This window comes from Schistocerca gregaria, chromosome 6 (assembly GCF_023897955.1).
Source record: "Schistocerca gregaria isolate iqSchGreg1 chromosome 6, iqSchGreg1.2, whole genome shotgun sequence".
NCBI lineage: Eukaryota > Metazoa > Arthropoda > Insecta > Orthoptera > Acrididae > Schistocerca > Schistocerca gregaria.
Window position 1 is genome coordinate 435,440,352 of NC_064925.1, and position 23,914 is coordinate 435,464,265.

Genomic DNA, 23,914 nt, shown 5'->3' on the forward strand with positions numbered 1-23,914 from the left:
GACGAGTTTTTGCTTAAAAGTACAGAATATTTTTCCGTGCCAGTCCATCCAACAATCTTACAATGACTAAAGACACTAAATAAAATATACATAGATTATTAATAACCATGTATTATGAAATAAAAACACAATTTGAAAGTACACTTACATAACATGATTACGAGAAATGTTTGGTTGTGACTGGTGAATAAAACAATAAAATAATGTCGTATTAATGGCGGTGTGCCATGTATATCCGATTTGGACAACACCTAGAAAACAAAAGGTGACTCTTCCTCTTTCGCCAATAATTCAATGATCAAAAACCTTCAAATGTTTCCAACAGCTGCATACAGTCTTTATACAGACATGGACTATATCTATGGGTTAAATTATTTCTTTTTTTATTACTTATAACTACGTTTCCTGCTAATATATACCATACAACAAACCATAGGAGTACTAAGATAGAACCCTGTGGGATACCACATGCAATTATTTGCCAGTTGGATCATGCCTGATAGGTTAGTACACGTCTCTTGTCTAGTGAAACCCTTTATCTCCCTTCAGGGATATAGAATTTGAACCACTTTGCAGCATTTCCTGTTAACCATAATCTTATAATACTTGCAATTTACTTAAAAGGATATTGTGGTTTCATAATCAAATGCCTTTGACAGATCATGAAATATACTAGTAGCCTGTAATTTATTGTCTAATGAAGTAAGTACATTCTCACTGTATATTTAGGGAGCCTTCTCAATATCCGAACCCTCTAGAAATTTGAACTATTAATTCGACCATATCCTATTTGCTGTCAGACGTTTAAGAAGCCAATTTTATATAAACTTTTCTAAAATTTTCGAGAATGCTGGCTTAAGTGAAATTGGGCAGAAATTTGATCATATTTTTTATCTCCTGTCACAAACAGAGTCATAACTTCAGCATATTTCAGCCACTCAGGAAACATTTGACTGATAAACGACTGGTTACTCAGATAGCTTAATATGTTACTAAATCCAGAAGCATAATATTTAATTAACTTTGTATTTTATCATGACCAATATAACTTTATGATTTTAAAAATTGTATTGTGGACATTACTTCTATTGGTGTAGTAAGAGGCACATTCATATTAGTGAATTTATTTGCAATGACTGATGAGAGGTACTCCATGGCAGCATGTACTTAACGTACGAAACCCATCGTTTCCGAAGCAGTTATGAAATTATTGATAAAACGTTTTGCAACAGAGCAGTACATTACTTTAAGTGAACACTGATACGTCTCAAAATGAGAGATGATGAGAAGAGCCGCAATTAATTAAAAAGGAACTTAGTAATCCAAGAATATTATGACACTGATATGGATAAAGAATTTTGTTTAGGTGTTGATGCCTCTTAAATTTAAAGTTTTAGGTTATTTTATCATTAGAATTAGCATTGTAATACAGAAATGTAAATTCATTTCACTGTACTGCACTTAAACTAAACATACATTTTTGAGTTCTTTTCACATACCAATACACACCAGAGATCTCTCCTCATGCGATCCATGAAATATGATAAAAGACCGATTCACAGTAGACATCAACGAAATGAAACAGAATGGCAGACAATCTGATTGGCAATTGGCGTTCTCTCTAGATTGAACGTCAGCACAACATCTCTTCGCTTAACCCTGTAAGAAGTGGTGAATATGAAGTTATATATCAATGATATAAAAAGTCGGAATATACGAAACCTATCCCAAAACAATCGTCTGGCGATAATAGGTCTGAATGAAGTTTCATACATGCAGCGTTGTCTACTGACGCCTTAGGTAACTACTACAATGTTGGTTTGATTTAGTAGTTGTTTGCCAGTCGGTGAGAGCAGATCATAATGGCCGAGACAATAATACATCCCGCCAATTGTGAAGTGCGCAATGTGATTATATTTTGTAAGGGTAAAGGATCTTCAGCTGCTGACCAATCGTGACACATGCCTAGTCTATGGACCTTAAATAATGAGTTACAATCAAGATCGAAACTGCCGACAAGGATTTCAAAATGGCCGCACAAATTTTCCCGATGAACAACGGAGTGGGCAGACCTAGTATTAAGACCGATGACATCGTCGATCAAGAGAGCCAAAGACAAATCTGTACAAATTGTAGACGTTTTCGCTATCCACTTACTTGAAAGGTCAATCATCTGTCGATTTCAGATATCTAGCTTCTCTTGTAGAAGAACACTCAATTGAAAAAATGTTCAAGTCGTCACGAAGCATCTGCAATGCGTTGCGAAAACAAAGCAAAAGAACAGAAATAAAGAATAAGAAAACACAGAAGCATAAGATCCACTACTATAACTCAACACATCGAAAATATCTTAACTACTGATATTAGCAGGCAACAACTCCAGTCACCCACCAATGTCAACCTCAAAACTTTCTGCGATTGAAACTTTGTCCCAGACGTCCTGTTCTATCAATTTCCAATCCTTTGACGGTCTGCGTGAATACCCCATTTGATATGTATTATGGATTTTTTTGAAGTTCCGTTTCAATCATTTCCATCACGACAAGCATGAATGGATGTTTATGTAACAATGTACCTCTTTTATTGTGGCGTTCGTCACTCCTTTAATATTTCTGTGGGAAATGCACTTTCGTACCAAATATTTGTAGGACCATTAGCCATTCTGTAAGCTCTTGACCCAGAATCTGTTTAACTAGTACGAATTATTTCAGATGGCTGCATCTTGCAAACTTCCTGTTTCGTGATCGCGCTTTCGGTAACAGATCCTGACTTCCGAAGGCGATGATGCGCAAGTTTTCATTGCCTGTGGAAATCTGGCATATGAGAGGTTGGCAGTTCAATATTTACAGTTTTCACTTCTCATCAGAGATCACTGCTTCTCATGTGCACTTGCGGCAAGTACAACATCTATGAGCAGAGCTGTCACAGGAGTGTAACGCGATAAAAAAAAAAAATTGTTTTTGTTTGCATTCAGTAACACGAAGGAATGTGAAATAATAGTTTATCGTCGCCATGGCTGTTTGTGTTGCTATTATAGGCAAAGATGTGAGGAATCTGTTGTTATGTCTTACCACATCTGCTCACAGTAACTTCTTAGTGCCTACAAATCGTATTTTTTCTTTTCAGAATTCGCCAAAATATATATCATGCTTGAACCCAGAACTCGAACTGCAGTTTCACTACAAGGTTCATACTTCTCTAGATGTAGTTGAAGAAAAATTGACATCAGTTGGTAAAACTACGGCAGATGTTAGAGAATTATATCTTGGTTTGTTATACTCAACAGAAGAACATAAAATGTATCCTGTGCGCTTTTTAAATGTTAGACATAATTAGACATATTACAGTTAGTTATCACCTGTTGCCCAATTAAGCTGCGATATTGATAGTTTGGAGTTATTCTTCTTCCTGACTTCGAAGGGACACGAAGCTCCCATTCGGATCTTACATGCCGCTTTCGAATGTGAACCTTGTTACAACCATGGCATATGTGACATATTCGTAATCGCATAGTTCCCCTGTTATTGGTTATTAGCTCTGTGTAGGACACCCAACCTCATAAACTGAGTGTTTTTCTGTAGGTGCTTCCCATCCTTAGCCCTTGTAGATTGCTCTGCGCACCACAAAGAAGCAGTGCTGGTTTTGGTCCACCCAGAGTATTTTACTTTCTCAGTACCACACATATCGGATGGGCATTCAACCATCTGCTTCCTGGGGAGGTTCCAGTTTGAATACCACCAATTTCAAATTTTGGTTTGTTCAGTATCAGTAGGACCCCAATATTTAGATCTATATGGAACCTTAGATCTGGGGTAATGTGTTGTGGAACAAACTTTTATATGTTTGTGATGCATGCATATTTAATTAAAATTTTTGTGTTCTTTGGCTGTTGTTAAATCTAAGAATGCAGCTAAAACTTCACTATATTCAGCCTGAAACAAAACGAGAAAGTAAAATGTAGTAATAGGCCTGCAGATTGTTGGCATACAAAAGTAGACACAAGTAGTGCTAGTGGCTAAATATGTAGCCCAAATAAGTGTCCCACTTAGGTAGAGAACTTTAAATCGTAGCAAATCTTCCCTTGTAGGTATGTTATCAAAATCATAGTTCACTATATTTATTTATCCAAGAAAAATCTTGTCTACATAACCCCCCCCCCTCACACACACACACACACACACACACACACACACACACACACACACACACACACACACACTCTCTCTCTCTCTCTCTCTCTCTCTCTCTCTCTCTCTCTCGTTAGGTCCATATTCTAGGAAAAAGAAAATATTATTTTTGCCCTTGATTTATTGATAATTTAAGCACATATTATTGTGTATTAAGCTTTTATCAGGACCAAACGAGATTGTACCAAAAAAATGGTTAATTTCATGCTAAATAAGACCCATTGCTTTGTAGAGTTACTGAATGGAGAGTGCAAAACAGTATGACATTGTTATTCCATGTGAGATTTTGGAAAATGCCAAGAACCTACCGTAAAAGGTGACTAAATTGTAGTTACACTGTAATTGAAGTCGAGGGCTGTTTTATAAATAAAAATAAAACATTTAGGGACATAGAAGGGGCTTATGGTGTTCCAAAGTCAGGCATATACTACTAAATTAAAGGTAAGAAATCATATTTTTCCAAGATTCTGCAGTTAAAGAATGAAAAGAAGAAATTGAAACTAAACCCTTATACTGGATTATCATAATTCTATTGCGTCCACAATGAGATTTTCATTCTGCAGCAGAGTGTGCGCTGACATGGAACTACTTGGCAGATTAAAACTGTGTGCCGGACCGAGACTAGAACCTTTGCCTTTCGTGGGCAAGTGCTCTACCATCTAAGCTACCCAAGCATGACTCATGCCCTGTCCTCACAGCTTTACTTCTGCCAGTACCCCATCTCCTACTTTCCAAACTTCAAGAAGCTGTCCTGCAAATCTTGCTGAACTAGCACTCCTGGAAGAAAGGATACTGCTTAGACATGGCTTAGCCACAGCCGTGGGAGATGTTCCCAGATTGAGATTTTCACTCTGCAGTGGAGTGTGCACTGATATGGTAGAGCACTTGCCTGCGAAAGGCAAAGGTTCCGAGTACCAGTCTTGATCTGGCACACAGTTTTAATCTGACAGGAAGTTTCATAATTCTATTGTAATTTTTTTCCTTTGTGTTATAAGATACCATTGGATAAATTAGACCTTGGGCATCCTTAAGCTCTTCCTCCACATCTTGAAGCTACACTGGTCAGCTGATTAATGCTCATGCAGAAATAGGATATCAATGTGACAAAGAACAACTTAAATCATTTGTGCAACAATACGTTTAACAGAATTTATGGAACTCCATTTAAAAGTGACTGTCCTGTGGGAATCAGTATCAAGTTTTTATGAAACGCAACCTCCATATTTCTTTGAAGAAACTTGAGCACCTTCAAAAGTCCCAAACACTTAGAGATCCATTTGTAACTTACCCCTTCTATAGTGAACTGAAGAATATGTATGAAATGTGTGGGCTAAAAGATGATGATAAAATCATGCTACGACTACAGTTGTGGTGGTTCTGGGTTTGACAGAGACCTAACTAGGGTAAGAGCTCTTCGGGTAAAGGAAAATCTACTGAATAGGGCATCTGCGGGATCAGGTAGGGATTCAACTAGTATTGTTGCCTACATTGCTGCAGACAGTAATTCGTTGCTGTCACTGATCATAAGTAAGTATAGTGCAGTTCCATGGACTTCAAGTAATGCCTACCCAGGAATATTTTATGCTCCTTCAACAAGTGATTGGATGAAGGAGCCTCAGTTTTATCTATAATTCACTAAAATTTTTATCTCTCACATACAGACATGTAATACAAATCAAAATCTACATCCATACTCAGCAAACCACTGTGAAGTGCATGGCAGTGTGTGTCCTATTGTACCAGTTGTTAGGATTTCTTCCAATTCCATTCAAAATTAAATAACTTCATGCCACAAGTACTCATATACAAAATACAAAGGTTAATTCAGCAGTTTAGACTAAAACGAATGAGTGTCTTCACTACTTGAATGCCAATATTGCTCTGCAGCTTACAAGCAGCCAAATACATATGAGCAGCTACTTAAACATTATATAGAATGGAGTCTCTGCTCATCTTGAAAATGGACCACAGAATTTGGCCAAAAGATAAGCTTATCGTTGTAATCCCTGCCCAGCTCTCAGGCACTTAATATATACTGTATCTTAATAAGTCACTCCCAGCTTGGTGGTCAAACATAGCAGTCATGCCAATGAACAAGCTTAAAGTACTCTTCATAAAATAACTAATACGAGTGGTATTACTAAACTTTGAAATCAATGAGACAACCATACTTTGCATTCAGTTAATTAACAACAACATAATTCTTGCTGAAAATAAATATTTAAAATAACTGCTTGTAAGAGGTCTTTCAACACTTCCTGTGGACCTTTGTGTTCCAAAATTTTAAGTAAGTTTAACACACAGACCACCAGGTTTAGCTATTGTCCAGTATGCAACACCATACAAATGAGCAATGTACCATTCACTTACAACCCTCACAGTGACAAGTTCCAACATACAACTGACCCCAGTACATCACTAGCTGCATTTGTAGCTACAGTAACCAGTCTGGAGTGACACACATGCTAGCTCCATTGTAAGCCCATTCCACAAACGACCTCCCACCCCCACCTGAGTCTGGAAACTGGCTATAGGTCTTCCTGACAAATCAAATCAAAGAACTGAGAAGAGGGAACACACCAGAAAAACACTCAACAATTAAGAGCAGTGAGAACATACCACTAGCATTCCATACGTGGTTCAGTGGAGTGCAGCTATCCACAAAATATTTGCTCTCGAAAATTCAGCTACGCTCAACTAGATGCACCATGTTTTATGTTGGAAGCTTAGTTTCATTTCAGGGCAGATTAAAACAAACAATGTTCTGCAGGTACCATTGCAAACAATAATGCCATTAAGCCACCATCTTCTCATATAATACTATTCCACTCAGAAATATCACTCAAAAGCTACAATAAGCAGTTCATTAACTACTACCCCAGCCAACCTTCTAGTTTGGAAACCCACACAAGACTCCTCAACAGGCTGCTCCAAGCTTCCTCCTCAGTTTCAGCACACAGGGGGTGGCACTGCTCAGAGACAAAGATTACAAGCAGCTCCCAACAACGAAAATGTGTCACAAAACGGCACAACATTAAGTGGAAGTTCCTTACCATTTGAATTTTTTCAGTAGATTTGTTTGACCCTGTTGATTTGCAACAATACAGACATTCTGTTCATAACACACTGAGTCCTACCTCTTCCAGCACTTCATGCACCAGTTCATTGGGCACATGACTTGAAGGTGGTGAGCAGCTGCTAGTACTTAATTATGAACTTGAAGATGAAGTTTCTGGTGAACATGACCAAGATCATTTTGATTGATCTGTCCCAACATAATCTTCAATTAAAGCTGCAGCAAATGTACTGCTCAGTTCTTTCCGGAAAAGGAGACTCCTATTAACTATACCTATGCTGCTGTGCTGTGACATAATTAAGAAAATATTCCAAGCATAGCAAGACCACATATTTGCTGTTGATAGGAATGATTTTTTAGGTATTTTGCAGCAACCAGCTCAGCAAAAGTGTAGAGAACAAATTTAATTAGTTTATGAAAATTCCATTGATTTCCATGAGACATAGCCGCATATTTTCGTGTTGTGTTTGTGTGTACTGACAAGGTGTATGTTACCCACTGTCTCAGTTTTACTATTATTTGATAAATTCCTTTCAAAATTGCTTATTTTGGAATTTTTATCATCCAGTCCATGTTTTGAGATTGCAGTTTCTATCTGTCCCTGACCTAATTGGTAAATATAAACTTATTGTGATGTCATTTAGAACCAACAGTTTAATGAATCCAACAGCATAATTTGTATTTCAGGCCTGTTAACCCTTAAAATTGCAAAAGTAAATGGCTCACGTTAAGCAAGGTAGTAATTCAAAGTCGAAACTTTACAAAATCATTTTTCATGTTACCTTACCAGACCCCATAGATACACCTTTTCTGAGTTACGGAAATGACGGAATTAGATGACATACTACCCCATAATTAATTCCTTACAGAATATAATTCCTTACATGCTGTGAAACTGGGCAAAGTAGGCAAGTCTGACAGCGTGAAAAGTTCTTGTAACAGGAAGTTAACATAGACTACAGTGTTTTATTTTGTGTGCCATTTATTTTGTTTATATATGTATCCCATTTGAAGTCATTTTGAGGCTAAATGCTTAGAATTCTTTTTCTATGTGATTTTGTTGGAGTTTGTCACATTGGCATTGCAAGCATCAACTTGAATACAGAAGTTCAGGAATGTTACATCTTTGACATTTTTCAATCGCTTATTCCCCTCAAACCATCCATTTAGTTGGGTTTCTATTTTATTTACACTTGCTTGTAGTCGCTTTGGTTTTTCTTATGAGTAGAATGCTTGTCATCTGCAACAACAAAAAAAGTTATGTTTTTGATTCAGTTCTAAGTCATCTTTGTACAGGAGAAGAGGACTGGCCCAAGAATGGATCCTTGGGCACCTCCTTTTGTTAGAATTTCTGCGACTGAGAAACATGTCTTAGTACTCTCCTGTAGTTCATATTTTATTTATATTCTCTGTTACCTGTTAGTCAAGTATCATATGAACAATTTTGATCCAGTGCCCCTAATGCCATATACTTAGAAATTCTCCAGCAGTTTGTTGTGATCCAGAAAGTCGAGAGCTAAAAAAAAATGTCAGTGGAATTTTGCTTTTTGTCCACTGTAGCTATAAGGTTTCATACAAATAAATAGTTGCCAATTAATTTTCTTCAGTCCTGAGACTGCTTTGATGCAGCTCTCCATGCTACCCTATCCTGTGCAAGCTTCTTGATCTCCCAGTTCTTACCGCAACCTACATCCTTCTGAATCTTCTTAGTGTATTCATCTCTTGGTCTCCCTCTATGATTTTTACCAATCGGTCCCTTCTGCTTGTCAAGTTGTGCCACAAATTCCCCTTCTCCCCAATTCTATTCAATGCCTCATTAGTTATGTATTCTACCCATCCAATCTTCAGCTTTCTTCTGTAGCACCACATTTCGAAAGCTTCTATTCTATTCTTGTCCAAACTATTTATCATCCACGTTTCACTTCCATACATGTCTACACTCCATACAAATACTTTGAGAAATGACTTCCTGACACTTAAATCTATACTTGATGTTAATAAATTTCTCTTCTTCAGAAACGCTTTCCTTGCCATTGCCAGTCTACATTTTATATGTTCTCTACTTCGACCATCATCAGTTATTTAGCTCCCCAATTAGCAAAACTCCTTTACTACTTTAAGTGTCTCATTTCCTAATCTAATTCCCTCAGCATCACCCGACTTAATTCGACTACATTCCATTATCCTCATTTTGCTTTTCGTGGTGTTCATCTTATATTTCTACTAGCCCTCGTCTTTTTACCTACTTGATCCTCTGCTGCCTTCACTATTTCATCCCTCAAAGCTACCCATTCTTATTCTAATGTATTTCTTTCCCCCATTCCTGTCAATTGTTCCCTTATGCTCTCCCTGAAACTCTGTACAACCTCTGGTTTAATCAGTTTGTCCAGGTCCCATCTCCTTAAATTCCCACCTTTTTGCAGTTTCTTCTGTTTTAATCTACAGTTCATAACCAACAGATTGTGGTCAGAGTCCACATCTGCCCCTGGAAATGTCTTACAATGTAAAACCTGGTTCCTAAATCTATGTCTTACCATTATATAATCTATCTGAAACCTGTCAGTATCTCCATGCTTCTTCCATGTATACAACCTTCTTTCATGATTCTTGAACCAAGTGTTAGCTATGATTAAGTTGTGCTCTGTGCAAAATTCTACCAGGCAGCTTCCTCTTTCATTTGTTATTCCCAATCCATATTCACCTACTACGTTTCCTTCTCTCCCTTTTCCTACTCTCGAATTCCAGTCGCCCATGACTATTAAATTTTTGTCTCCCTTCACTGCCTGAATAATTCCTTTTATCTTATCATACATTTCATCAATTTCTTCATCATCTGCAGAGCTAGTTGGCATATAAACTTGTACTACTGTAGTAGGTGTGGGCTTCGTGTCTGTGCTTTCACTATGCTTTTTGTAGTAGCTTACCCGCAGTCCTACTTTTTTATTCATTATTAAACGTACTCCTGCGTTACCCTTATTTGCTTTTGTATTTATAACCCTGTATTCACGTGACCAAAAGTCTTGTTCCTCCTGCCACCGAACTTCACTAATTCCCTCTATATCTAACTTCAACCTATCCATTTCCCTTTTTAAATTTTCTAACCTACCTGCCCAATTAAGGGATCTGACATTCCACACTCCGATCCGTAGAACGCCCGTATTCTTTCTCCTGATAATGATATCCTCTTGAGTAGTCCCCGCCCAGAGATCTGAATGGGGGACTATTTTACCTCCGGAATATTTTACCTGAGAGGACGTCATCATCATTTAACCGTACAGTAAAGCTGCATGCCCTCGGGAAAAATTACGGCTGTAGTTTCCCCTTTCTTTCAGCCGTTCGCAGTACCAGCACAGCAAGGCTGTTTTGCTTGGTGTTACAAGTCCAGATCAGTCAGTCATCCAGACTGTTGCCCCTGCAACTCCTGAAAAGGCTGCTGCCCCTCTTCAGGAACCATACGTTGTGGTTGCACCTGCGGTACGGCCATCTGTATCGCTGAGGCACGCAAGCCTCCCCACCAACGGCAAGGTCCATGGTTCATAGGGGGAGGGATTTCACTAATATCTGACAATAATCTCAAACAGTAATTGCAAAAGCGACCCGTAACAGTAGTCTGCCACAGTTTGATTCATTAATGTACAAGTGACTTGTTCCACGACCATGATGCTTATATCTCTCACAAATCCAGTGAATGGTAAAGCTCTTACATGAAGTACCACAGCACCGCAGACTTCACTGACTTGTGGCTCACATTCATCCTTGCACAAAATCATTTAAACCAAAGGAACACTGCTGAAACTTAAAATATTATGTCAACCATTGTTTAATGAAAACTGCAGTACTCCCACTTGTAACTATTTCTGTAGAAATAATTTACTTGTATGTAGCCTGGTATAGAAAATGAAATGTGGTCAATCTTTAGCCATTAGTTTGTGATGGACAGAACGCTAGTAAAGTGTCGTACATTATTTAGCTGAGACAGATGACCTCACCGTTTGTTCCCCTCCCCCAAATCAACCGACCAACATTCTTTAGCAAAAACTATACAGGATGAGTCACCTAACATTACCGCTGGATATATTTCGTAAACCACATCAAATACTGACGAATCGATTCCACAGACCGAACGTGAGGAGAGGGGCTAGTGTAATTGGTCACTACAAACCATAAAAAAATGAACGGAAGTATGTTTTTTAACACAAACCTACGTTTTTTTTAAATGGAACCCTGTTAGTTTTGTTAGCACATCTGAACATATAAACAAATACATAATCAGTGCCGTTTGTTGCATTGTAAAATGTTAATTATATCCGGAGATATTGTAACCTAAAGTTGACGCTTGAGTACCACTCATCCGCTGTTCGATCGTGTGTATCGAAGAGCACCGAATTATGTATGGATCCAAAGGGAACGGTGACGGGCCTTAGGTACAGAAGAGACTGGAACAGCACATTACGTCCACATGCTAACACCTTTTTGTTGGTCTTTTTCACTTACGCACATGTACATTACCATGAGGGGGGAGGTACACGTACACACGTGGTTTCCGTTTTCAATTACGGAGTGGAATAGAGTGTGTCCCGACATGTCAGGCCAATAGATGTTCAATGTGGTGGCCATCATTTGCTGCACACAATTGCAATCTCTGGCATAATGAATGTCATACACGCCGCAGTACACCTGGTGTAATGTCGCTGCAGGCTGCCACAATACGTTGTTTCATATCCTCTGGGGTTGTAGGCACATCACGGTACACATTCTCCTTTAACATACCCCACAGAAAGAAGTCCAGAGGTGTAAGATCAGGAGAACAGACTGGCCAATTTATGCGTCCTCCCCGTCCTATGAAACAGCCGTTGAACATCCTGTCAAGGGTCAGCCTAGTGTTAATTGCGGAATGTGCAGATGCACCATCATGCTCGTACCACATACGTCGACGCGTTTCCAGTGGGACATTTTCGAGCAACGTTGGCAGATCATTCTGTAGAAATGCGATGTATGTTGCAGCTGTTTGGGCCCCTGCAATGAAGTGAGGACCAATGATTCCGCACCATACATTTACAGTCCACGGTCGCTGTCACTCTACCTGTCTGAGCCAGCGAGGATTGTCCACGGACCAGTAATGCATGTTCCGTAGATTCACTGCCCCGTGGTTTGTGAAACCCGCTTCATCGGTAAACAGGTAGAACTGCAACTCATTCTCTGTTAATGCCCATTGACAGAATTTCACTCGATGATTAAAGTCATCACCATGTAATTGCTGAGCGACACATGAAACAGGTGAAAGCGGTGACGATGCAGTATGCGCATGACACTACTTTGACTCAGTCCACCGGCTCTCGCAATGTCCCGTGTACTCATGTGTGGGTTCATGGCAACAACAGTTAACACACCAACTGCACCTGCTTCCCCTGTGACGGGCCTGTTACGGACCTGTTTGCGTGCTACGACCATACCTGTTGCATACAGTTGGCGGTAGATGTTTTGCAATGTGCGTCACGTTGGATGCTCTCTGTCCGGGTACCATTCTGCATACACCCTGCAGGCTTCAGCTGCATTTCATCGACACTCGCCATAGATGAGTATCATCTCCACCTTTTCAGAGTTCGAATACACCATGGTCACAGTTCCTACAACACTACGCTATCACAGACGTCTGGTAACTCGGTGTACTACAGTTGGTCTGCATGCGGAGACGAATGCAGCAAGCGCTACATTCGGACACTGCGACAGCTAGACCAAACCACAACAGTGCACTACAGCCACACTCGTAAACACGGTCGTCATCGTAAACATGTCCCTGCAGATGCTGCTCACTGACCGTGGCCCATGTTTGTTACAACACGCAACTGAACATCGGAGGTTTCAAGCGTCAACTTTAGGTTACAATATCTCCGCCTGTAATTAACATTTTACAATGCAACAAACGCCACTGATTACGTATTTGTTTATATGTTCAGATGTGCTAACAAAACTAACGTGGTTCCATTTTAAAAAAACGTAGGTTTGTGTTAAAAAACATACTTCTGTGCATTTTTGTATGGTTTGTATTAACCAATTACACTAGCCCCTCTCCTCATGTTCGGTCTGTGGAATCGGTTCGTCAGTATTTGATGTGGTTTACGAAATATATCCAGCGGTAACGTTAGGTTGAAATGAAATGTGTGTGAAAGTTTATGGGACTTAACTACTAAGGTCATCAGTCCCTAAGCTTACACACTACTTAACCTAAATTATCCTAAGGACAAACACACACACCCATGCCCGAGGGAGGACTCGAACCTCTGCCGGGACCAGCCACACAGTCCATGACTGCAGCGCCTTAGACCGCACGGCTAATCCCTCGCGGCGGTAACATTAGGTGACACACTCTGTATATTTAAAACTTTGTGATTGAGTCAGATGGCAAATAGAGTTTTCACTGTGTAGTGTTAAGTCCTCACTGTAATCTGATCTTGAGGCGACTAAAATAGTGGGATAGGTAGAGGGGAGAGAGGAGATATAAGTTCATCCTTCATCATCATGTGATTTGCTAACGTTAATCAGTTTTTGTAATTCTCCCTCGTCATACGAAAGAGACCAGTATATTTTCATGGAACGTCATTTCTTTATTTTTAAAACATATGTTATGTCTGAGGTTCTTGTTGTATCTAATATCTATAATCTCCAACCCGCCCCCCCTCCCCCTTGCATCCAGTCACTTCTAGCAACCATACTCTGTCCTGTTTGGTGTTATGTATCTCTTCCAAATCCCCTAACCTATCCTGAAATCGTAGCCTCCTAAGCTATTACTCCTGTCCTTGGGTAGGAGGGAGGAATACATTGGGTAAGGTTAAAAAGGAAGATCACGCCACTCAGACCATTGGATGAAAGGATCCCTACAGTTGTGAGGATGATCAGAGACGAAAATGAAGCGAGAGATGTCAGACAGAGTACGAACTTCCCCTTTTATCCTTGTCTCCCCTCATCCTCACAACAGGTGAGTCCCTATCATCTTAGTGTTGTGACCCTCTCTTTAATCTTCCCCAACATATTCCTCCCTCCTCTCCAAGGAAGAATACAATAGTATGAAAAGCTGGGATACCGTAATACTTCTGTAGCTACCAAATGTTTCAGCTCTTAAAGTTAAATAATGACCAGCATTTCTACTTCATAACTTTGTAGTTTTCTCAAGTGAAGTTTTCTTATCCTGAGATCATAAAGTTATGCAGTTTATTGTTCCTCTAAAAATACATGTGAAATATTGATGTTTGCCTTAATGATTTAAAAGATTCGGGTATGTAACAAACACAAAAATCAAATTTATAATTGTTGTTGAATCCTCAAACACTCTCCTGCGAGACAATGAAGTCAGAACGGTAAGTCATATAAGCCTGATCGATACTGAAAAACTCATATATTCTGCAATTAAAAGAGCGATTCCAAATGTGGCATTTTTCAGATGTTTCGGAAACTACACAGCCTATATACTGATGTGGTGTGTAATCCATTTTACATACCAGGGGATGTTATTACATCAAAGTAAGTATTTATCATTTTATACTCAAAGTATTAAGGTTTACCCAGCACATTCAGATATAGGATATGCATGTAATTGTAATATCATTGTGAAAGCTATGTGGCTTTGTTTTTATAGTGATACAATTGCTGTCACAACCTATCCAACCAACACAAGTTGTCACTATGCAGCTGTGTTTTCCAAACAGCTGAGGTATAGGTATGTTCGACACATGGTAAAGTGAATGATGATGGATAAGTCAGTAACGCAAATTATTCAAGGGCTAAATCATGAACTGGCACATCCAGGTCGCACTTACATCATACAGTGTAGTATATGTCATGTTATGTATAGATAAGCTGCAGTTTTTCCCTGTTGTGTTACTTGGTACGCTGTTTGTGTTCATGTAGACAATCACCTATGTATATTAATAAATGAAATACTTTGTACCGTATTCAGTTTCATACAGTATCATCAGTCAGTAATAACTTTAAAATGAATGTTTCATTCTGAAGTGAAATGTGTCTATAAGGAAATTTAACTGTGGTCAAGAAAGGTGGAACAGTGATTAAAACAATGAACTCATGTTCAAGAAAAAAAATCAGGTAAAATCATCACACAGGCAGCCATATTTGATCATAATCTCTTCCCTTTCTCAAGCGATGCTCTTACCAGCTGCAGTGTACGTACCCAACACACAGCTCTGTTAATTATTTCATTTATTTATATGCTTCAATAGATCCCATTAGAAAGAAGCACCTTCAGGGATGTGAAACAAGTGAATGTACACCTTAGAAAATGAGCAGCTGTTAGAAACCATATTAATAATTAACTATTGTTAAATTTGTGCCTGCACAAGCTAAGTTTAGTTAAGTAGCTGCTGCTCTCTCAGCTGTATTAAGTAATTACTGTTTATCTTGTGTTTCCGGCTTAGTATCTACATGACCACACTGAGATTTAAGACAGATCAGTGGTTCAAAATTGTTAAGGCTTATGAGGCCACTTGTTAACAAACTGCCTATTGGCTTTTGTCTCGCGTTCTTTGGCCGACGTTCATCTAATGATTTTTCTGACATTTCGCCAGCACTAGTGGCTGGCATTGTCAAAGCTTCACCCTCCATTGCCGGTGGTGAACTGGAGCCGAGCTCGCGGCCGTAGACTATATGTACCTGGCGCGCCAACATCCGAGGGCTTCTCCGCGGTCATTTCCATGTGGTTCTCCTCTTGCTACCTGCGATGGTTGTTCGCTGCAGTACGGGAAGTCAGGATCCATTTGCCTTTGTGCTTTCCTCTTTCTTGTTGAAACTGTTCGTTTGTTTTTGTATTTCTACAGCTTCTCTGAACAAGTGCGTTTGGTGGTGCTTCTCTACAGCCAGAACTTCTGTGTCGGCCTTCTCTACAGCCAGAACTTCTGTGTTGGCGAAAAGAAATCTCAGGTATGGCCTTTCTGCCATACATTCCCAGAGTGATGGACAGAATCGGCCGTATATTGCGCAAAAACGGCGTAAAGTACTGGGGAGATGAAGTACTGGGAGATTATGAAGCCTGCACAGGATAGGGTAGCATGGAGAGCTGCATCAAACCAGTCTCAGGACTGAAGACCACAACAACAACAACAACATGGCATAAAGACGATTTTCAAACCGACAAGGAATATCAAAGAGTGTCTTAGATCGGTGAAGGAGAAAAGAGACCCACTTGCAATGTCGGGAATATACCATATACCATGCACATGCGGAAAAGTTTATATCGGAATGACTGGACGATCAATTAACACCAGGATCAAAGAGCCTAAGCGACATTGCAGGGGTAGATGGAGAAATCGGCCGTGGCAGAGCACCTACTGAATGAGACCGACCACGTAATAAAATTCGCCGACACAGAAGTTCTGGCTGTAGAGAAGCACTATCACACGCACTTGTTCAGAGAAGCTGTAGAAATACAAAAACACGCGAACAGTTTGAACAAGAATACCATGGTGTACTTCATTAATTGAATGCTGTAACTGTCATTCCCTCGAGGGGAGGTGCCTATAATGCATCTGCCAAACAGTTTAATAATTTGTGCCATTCACCCTCTACACTCTCCTTTGAAATGGAAAAAAATCTTTTTTCCCTATTTCTGTTGGAAGCCTATTGAAAATTAAACCTACAGAATAGCAGGTGTTATCAAAGTGCAAATTGTTTTTCCATCCAGCATTCACTGAATATATGTGGAAATTTGTTTTGAATTGGTCCAAAATCCCATGAGGGAATATATGTTCAGAGATGGCAGCAGATTTAGGATTTCGAGACAATTGAACAACAACATGCATCAATTGACATGTCAGAATGTTCTGAACGCCCTTTTATGGGCGATAAAAATTCATTGGCATTACTTTTTACATGTTTCACATTGTCTTGTCACCTTTAGATTATTTTTATTTTATTATTATTATTATTTTTTTTAGTGATATGCCTGCCACACTGAGTGGCATATTATTGATATTTATGAGGAGTAGTGTTCCAGTTATCACTTTAGAACAGTGGTTTCCAACAGGTGGTCCGTGGACCCCCTGGGGTCCACAAACTATGCCAGAGGGGTCCGCAAGATGCTATTAGAATAAAAAAATATTTTAAATATGTTTCATATGATAACAGATTTTTGTTTTGGCCACTTCCTGCATGAGCAGAGCCTTAGCGAACACCTTCTGCTTCCAGCGTCTTCCTAGAGTGTAAAGAAATCGGCAGTGAGCCTGAGCAACTTCTTCATACGGAAGCAACACGGCTTTCTCGAGATAGGATCTTGTCAAGATTTTTTGAACTTAGAGACAATGTTTGTGTCTTCCTTCTTGACACAAAGTATGCGGATTTTCTTATTAACTTCTCTTGGATTTGCTCATTTCCGTACTTACGTGATGTGTTTGACCACTTGAATGTGTTAAACTTGAGTTTACAAGGAAAAAATGTAGACATGGTTAAAGTTGAGGATAAGATTAGTGCTATGGTCAAAAAGTGTCAGATCTGGGCGCCAAGGATAGAAAACGAGTCACAAACTAACTTTTCTACTTTAAAATAATTCTTGGAGTCATCAGAAGAGAGTTTGCCTGACCAGATCAAGAACAATGTAGCCGAGCATCTACCTGACCCTGATGACAGATGGATTCGAAATCCCTTCAGCTGTGAAGAAATAGACAAAATCCAAGGCCTCAGTGAAGAAGAACAAGATCAAGTTGTGGTACCTTCTACAAAATTAGTATTTTCTTATTTTTCACACACGTCTACTCAATGCAATCTCAAGTGTAGTACACTTGAAAGATCAATACACTCAGTTTATATTTTTTTTTCCTGTCATTTTGAGTTCATACTCTATTTTTATTTTTTTAAGAAGTTTGTTATACTAAACATCTAGATTTGAAGACAAATATGTTGAGCAATAATCAAAAATTTAACAATAACAATGATGGCTAAATTGAAAAAGTTTAAAGCTCAATATTTTTTCAATAATGAGGTACCAAAAATAGAACATTTATAAAAAGATTCTTAATTTGGCTTTTTCAAATACACTCCTGGAAATTGAAATAAGAACATCGTGAATTCATTGTCCCAGGAAGGGGAAACTTTATTGACACATTCCTGGGGTCAGATACATCACATGATCACACTGACAGAACCACAGGCACATAGACACAGGCAACAGAGCATGCACAATGTCGGCACTAGTACAGTGTATATCCACCTTTCGCAGCAATGCAGGCTGCTATTCTCCCATGGAGACGATCGTAGAGATCCTGGATGCAGTCCTGTGGAACGGCTTGCTATGCCATTTCCACCTGGCGCCTCAGTTGGACCAGCGTTCGTGCTGGACGTGCAGACCGCATGAGACGACGCTTCATCCAGTCCCAAACATGCTCAATGGGGGACAGATCTGGAGATCTTGCTGTCCAGGGTAGTTGACTTACACCTTCTAGAGCACGTTTGGTGGCACGGGATACATGCGGACGTGCATTGTCCTGTTGGAACAGCAAGTTCCCTTGCCGGTCTAGGAATGGTAGAACGATGGATTCGATGACAGTTTGGATGTACCGTGCACTATTCAGTGTCCCCTCGACAATCACCAGAGGTGTACGGCCAGTGTAGGAGATCACTCCCCACACCATGATGCCGGGTGTTGGCCCTGTGTGCCTCAGTTGTATGCAGTCCTGATTGTGGCGCTCACCTGCACGGCGCCAAACACGCATACGACCATCATTGGCACCAAGGCAGAAGTGACTCTCATCGCTGAAGACGACACGTCTCCATTCGTCCCTCCATTCATGCCTGTCGCGACACCACTGGAGGCGGGCTACACGATGTTGGAGCGTGAGCGGAAGACGGCCTAACGGTGTGCGTGACCGTAGCCCAGCTTCATGGAGACGGTTGCGAATGGTCCTCGCCGATACCCCAGGAGCAACAGTGTCCCTAATTTCCTGGAAAGTGGCGGTGCGGTCCCCTACGGCACTGCGTAGGATCCTACGGCCTTGGCGTGCATCCGTGCGTCGCTGCGGTCCGGTCCCAGGTCGACGGGCACGTGCACCTTCCGCCGACCACTGGCGACAACATCGATGTACTGTGGAGACCTCACGCCCCACGTGTTGAGCAATTCGGCAGTACGTCCACCCGGCCTCCCGCATGCCCACTATACGCCCTCGTTCAAAGTCCGTCAACTGCACATACGGTTCACGTCCACGCTGTCGCGGCATGCTACCAGTGTTAAAGACTGCGATGGAGCTCTGTATGCCACGGCAAACTGGCTGACACTGACGGCGGCGGTGTACAAATGGTGCGCAGCTAGCGCCATTCGACGGCCAACACCGCGGTTCCTGGTGTGTCCGCTGTGCCGTGCGTGTGATCATTGCTTGTACAGCCCTCTCGCAGTGTCCGGAGCAAGTATGGTGGGTCTGGCACACCGGTGTCAATGTGTTCTTTTTTCCATTTCCAGGAGTGTACTTGATACTGTGATATGACAAGGTACCAATCATGCTCGATGAGGGGGTCCTTGAAAAATTTTTGTTGGGAACCCCTGCTTTAGAAAAATGAAACTGTGTTTGTGCTGGTGTTAATCCTCCTCTGCATATTCTCCCTTCAGCACAACTCTTCCCAACAGCAGATGGCTTGGAGATCTAGGTATTGGAAGTAGGGATTTTGGCTGTGCAGAAAAAATTCTACTTAAAAAACACCTCGTTGTCATTCAGTAAATGTCTGCCACACACTGGTTTCTTCATCTGCGTACAGAGGAAAACATCATTTGGTGCCATTTCAGGAGATTTTGGGGCGACGGGAGGGGGGGGAGGTGGAGCGAAGGGAGGGAGACAAAATTGATTAGCCCAAAGCAACAGCATGTGAGACTGTCTAGTGCAAAAAGAGGTGGGACATTGGAACCAAAAACATTCACAACACTTTGACTTGATTCCATTATGCAGCCTAATGAGGAGATTTCACTAGTAGTCCCCTGTGCTCCAAAAAAGCATTGATGGTTGCATCTTCTCCTTTTTTGCTGGCTATGAATTCACATGCTTGCACTGCTTCCCTTGTTTTGAGGTTATAATGATCACCCATCATTTGACTATAGTGATTAGGCAGCTACAGCAGTCATCTAGATTAGCCCAACACAGCTGCAACATTCCTATTGCTGCCCTTGTTTGGCAGGCATTTTGAATGGATAGAAGTATTGTGGATCTCAGTAGGCGACAACTTTTGTTCATTTTCAGAATATGACATACTAGATTAAGAAAACTGTTCCACAATTGATATTTACTTTTTCAACTATGCTATCTCAATTATAATATGTCTATCTTAGAGCACCAGGTCCTCCACTTCTCTTGCGATTCCCAGTTCTTCACAGATAGGTGGTCTGTCACTCGTTCTTCATCATTAAGAATTGTTTGACTTCACTGACACTGTGAAATTCCACCTCACCCAACCAGTGAGCCATATGATAGTGCATTGTTGCCATTCACTTCTATCAACTCACCATTTACATCTGTGTTCCCTTTCGAATGCAGAAAATTAATTACCACATTATCAATGGCCTGTACTTAACTACAGCACTGTGTTGGCCAGCATTATCACAGTACATTAAAGTTTGCCCACCATATATAATATTAGCTGTAATCCCTTTTTTTAATTCGCACACTCAGATCTTATGATAAAACGACTGTTATTTATGTCCTTATATGTTTTGTAATATTTGAGCGACAATATGTCATTCAGACATGTATGACACTGTCTTTGTAAATGATGCGCCTTAAATTGTGCTTATCAAATGTTATCATGTTATAGTGAAATAAATAATGAAAACTTGCAGTCAAATGGTGGCAGTGATTTAATTTAAAAACTGGAATATGTTTGTGGCATTTGTAGACCTAGAGAAAGCCTTCAGGTAGCATAAGACTTTTAAAATCCAAACTTTAATTAAATACGAAGGTACCCCAGTAATCTGATAGGTGTGCAGAAATGATGGACTAGGGGGAGGAGGAGATAATGAAAAAGACAAATTAGTCTTAAACAAAATATAAGGTAATACAGGAGTGCATAGTTTCATGGCAATATGTACTAATAAAAGTTTCTCAGGCTTCTGGCCACATCAAGTGATTTAAAATCCATGAGCTTATGGCCGAGTATTCCTCGGCCATTGTCAAGTGGTGATTGTCTTCTGGTTGCTGCTACCATCCTTATATAGCGGCAGTGCCTTCTGTGACATCACTGGTACCTGCTCCGGCACCATATATGGTAATGTTTGTGTTGTGTGACCACCACGCCCGCTTCAACCTTCCGATGGAAAGGTCCCATGCTGTGCTTAGCTGCAGGCCGCCGTTTTTATGGAGCGTGTTGTCACAAAATTTTATTTCGATTGCTTCTTTTATATCTGTACCCTAACAGCTATCATCATTCATTTCGTATTTCGCAAGCTCCCTTTCCGAACATACGTTAGCAGAAAGACTCTGAGGAGGGCTCAAAGAAGTTTGCGTTTTTGCAGTTCTGTGGCTCAATAACAGGAAAGATAATCCAGCTCCTAAAGAGGTATAAAATCGATTCGGTCTTCAGGGCTCCAGCAAAAATGTGACAACTCTTGAGGCCTGTGAAAGACAACGTAGGCCTCAGAACGCCAGGAGTATATAAAATACCATGCGGATGTGGACAGTTATATAGCAAACAGACTGTGCATATGATTGAACAGTGCTGTGTAGAACAGAGATGTTTTTGTCTATGGTATCCAGAGAAATTAGCGGTAGCAGAACATGCATTAAAAAATGGTCATTGTATTGTATTCGACGAGACATCTGTTATCACACGGACTAATAGTTTTAGTGATTGCATTATAAAAGAAACGATCAAAATAAAAATTTGTGTCAACACGCATAATAAAAATGGTGGCCTGCAGCTAAGCAGAGCGTGGGACCCGACCATCGGAAGGTTGAAATGGGCACAGCGGCCGCACAATGCAAACATTACCATACATGGTGCCGGAGCTATATAAGGATGGCAGCAACTAACAGAAGACAGTCACCACTTGACAATGTCCAAGGAGTATTCGGCCGAAAGCTCGTGACTTTAAACCACTTGACATGGCTGGAAGCCCGAGAAACATTTATTAGTAAAATATAAGCTAGTATGTTAGTTTATAGCCACTGTTGTTTGTATGTTGAAGTGGTAGAATCTAAACTAAAAGCAAAGCCCAGGATGGAATTAAAAATTCAACCAGAAGAAACTGCTAGATTTTGCTCTGTCCAAGACACAGATGCTGTGCTGGGCTGCCTAGTGAGGATGTGGGTTATAAGGATTAACAGACCAAAAATTAATGTTATGAACTATAATTAAAAGAAGCATAGCAGCATTCTAGTACCAGCTGAACCAAGGTGCAGCAGGAATGTTGCAGCTGTGTTGGGCTGATCTAGATGTCTGCTTCTTAATGGAAATGGTCACAAGTGATTTGGCAATAATCAGCAAAGCTACCCTCACCAAAAAAGTAGTAGCAACTAGTATCATGGAATTGAGGAAGAAATTTCTGAGAGTGCATGTCTGATGTATAGCACTATGAGCACTGTGCGAAAATTGGAAACATTTCAAATAGGATGCTTCAGAACTGTATTAGAAATGAGGTCAACTGTTTAACTACAAAATATAAACCACAAGGAATAATTATGAAAATAAATCTTTGCACACTTATGAGAAGAGAGCATAAGTTAGTGGAACATATGCTAAAACTTTCAAAAATAGTTAATTTTGGAGTGGAAGAAGCAGTAGGGTAAATGTTAAATTATGTAAACTAAATTAGCAAAAACATTGGACATAATAGATATGCCGAGACGAAGAAATTAGTATATGAATAAAAGAGGTGGAAGTTAGTGTGAAACCAGATCAGATGTTTGGACTTTCTTTTAAATCTTAAAATGATGGAAAACAATTTAGTTTGAAGGTATTTCACTGTAATCACTTTTTATATACTTGCACATTCATATTCCTTACCTCCTTCCCATCCTATTCAATTATGCATTATATTATAACACTCATTGTAATGACTAAAAACATGTTTGAAATATTCTTTTTTTTCTGCAGAAATTTCGACACAACAGTGAGAAATATGATGACTGGAAATGCATGACTGTACAACACCTTTATTTATTTGAGGCTGGAGTTGAAGCTAAGGAAAAATTTGAAGTGCAGATGTATGCTGGAAATATACGAAAACAAAGGATGCAAATACATTCCCATGCCTCTGCTATTGAAAATTTTTAATCCTTTTTATGTGGGACCCAAACACAGCATTGCACTGAATAAGGTGTGATTTCATCATTATACGATAGTTGTTCTGTGATGGATATATTGTGCAGTTTTTTCCCTATGTAATATTGTAGAATATGTTATAACTTTTCCTTTTGATAAAATAAAATTATTTTTCAACTCATTTCTTGTTTAAATAATTGGTAATCCCTTGTAAAGCTTGCCATTTTATAGAACCAGAAAAATACAGAGTTATAAGTAGATAATATGACACCTCACATTCTATATTGAAATACAAACTAAAAGCAGTGTCAGAGAGAACCAATATATGTGCAAGAAAACAGTTAAGCAAACTTCAGGGCAGATCAGATTGCCCGTCGGGTCCTAGTAAACGGTGATCAGCTAGAATCATCAA

The 23,914-nt window shown here is 39.9% G+C and overlaps 1 protein-coding gene across 2 annotated transcripts; it reads left to right on the forward strand.

The window, feature by feature from the left end:
- Nucleotides 1-2,843: 2,843 nt before the first annotated feature.
- LOC126278290 (trafficking protein particle complex subunit 2-like protein) lies at nt 2,844-23,683 on the forward strand. Of its 2 annotated transcripts, XM_049978301.1 has the most exons (5): nt 2,854-3,045; nt 3,127-3,299; nt 14,531-14,618; nt 14,702-14,781; nt 23,335-23,683. In XM_049978301.1, the coding sequence occupies exons 1-5, from the start codon at nt 3,013-3,015 to the stop codon at nt 23,378-23,380; spliced, it is 420 nt and encodes a 139-aa protein (XP_049834258.1). In that variant the 5' UTR covers nt 2,854-3,012; the 3' UTR covers nt 23,381-23,683. The 2 variants fall into 2 exon arrangements, with proteins under 2 accessions (XP_049834257.1, XP_049834258.1); XM_049978300.1 differs by having other exon boundaries at nt 2,844-3,045; nt 14,531-14,781.
- Nucleotides 23,684-23,914: the final 231 nt, after the last annotated feature.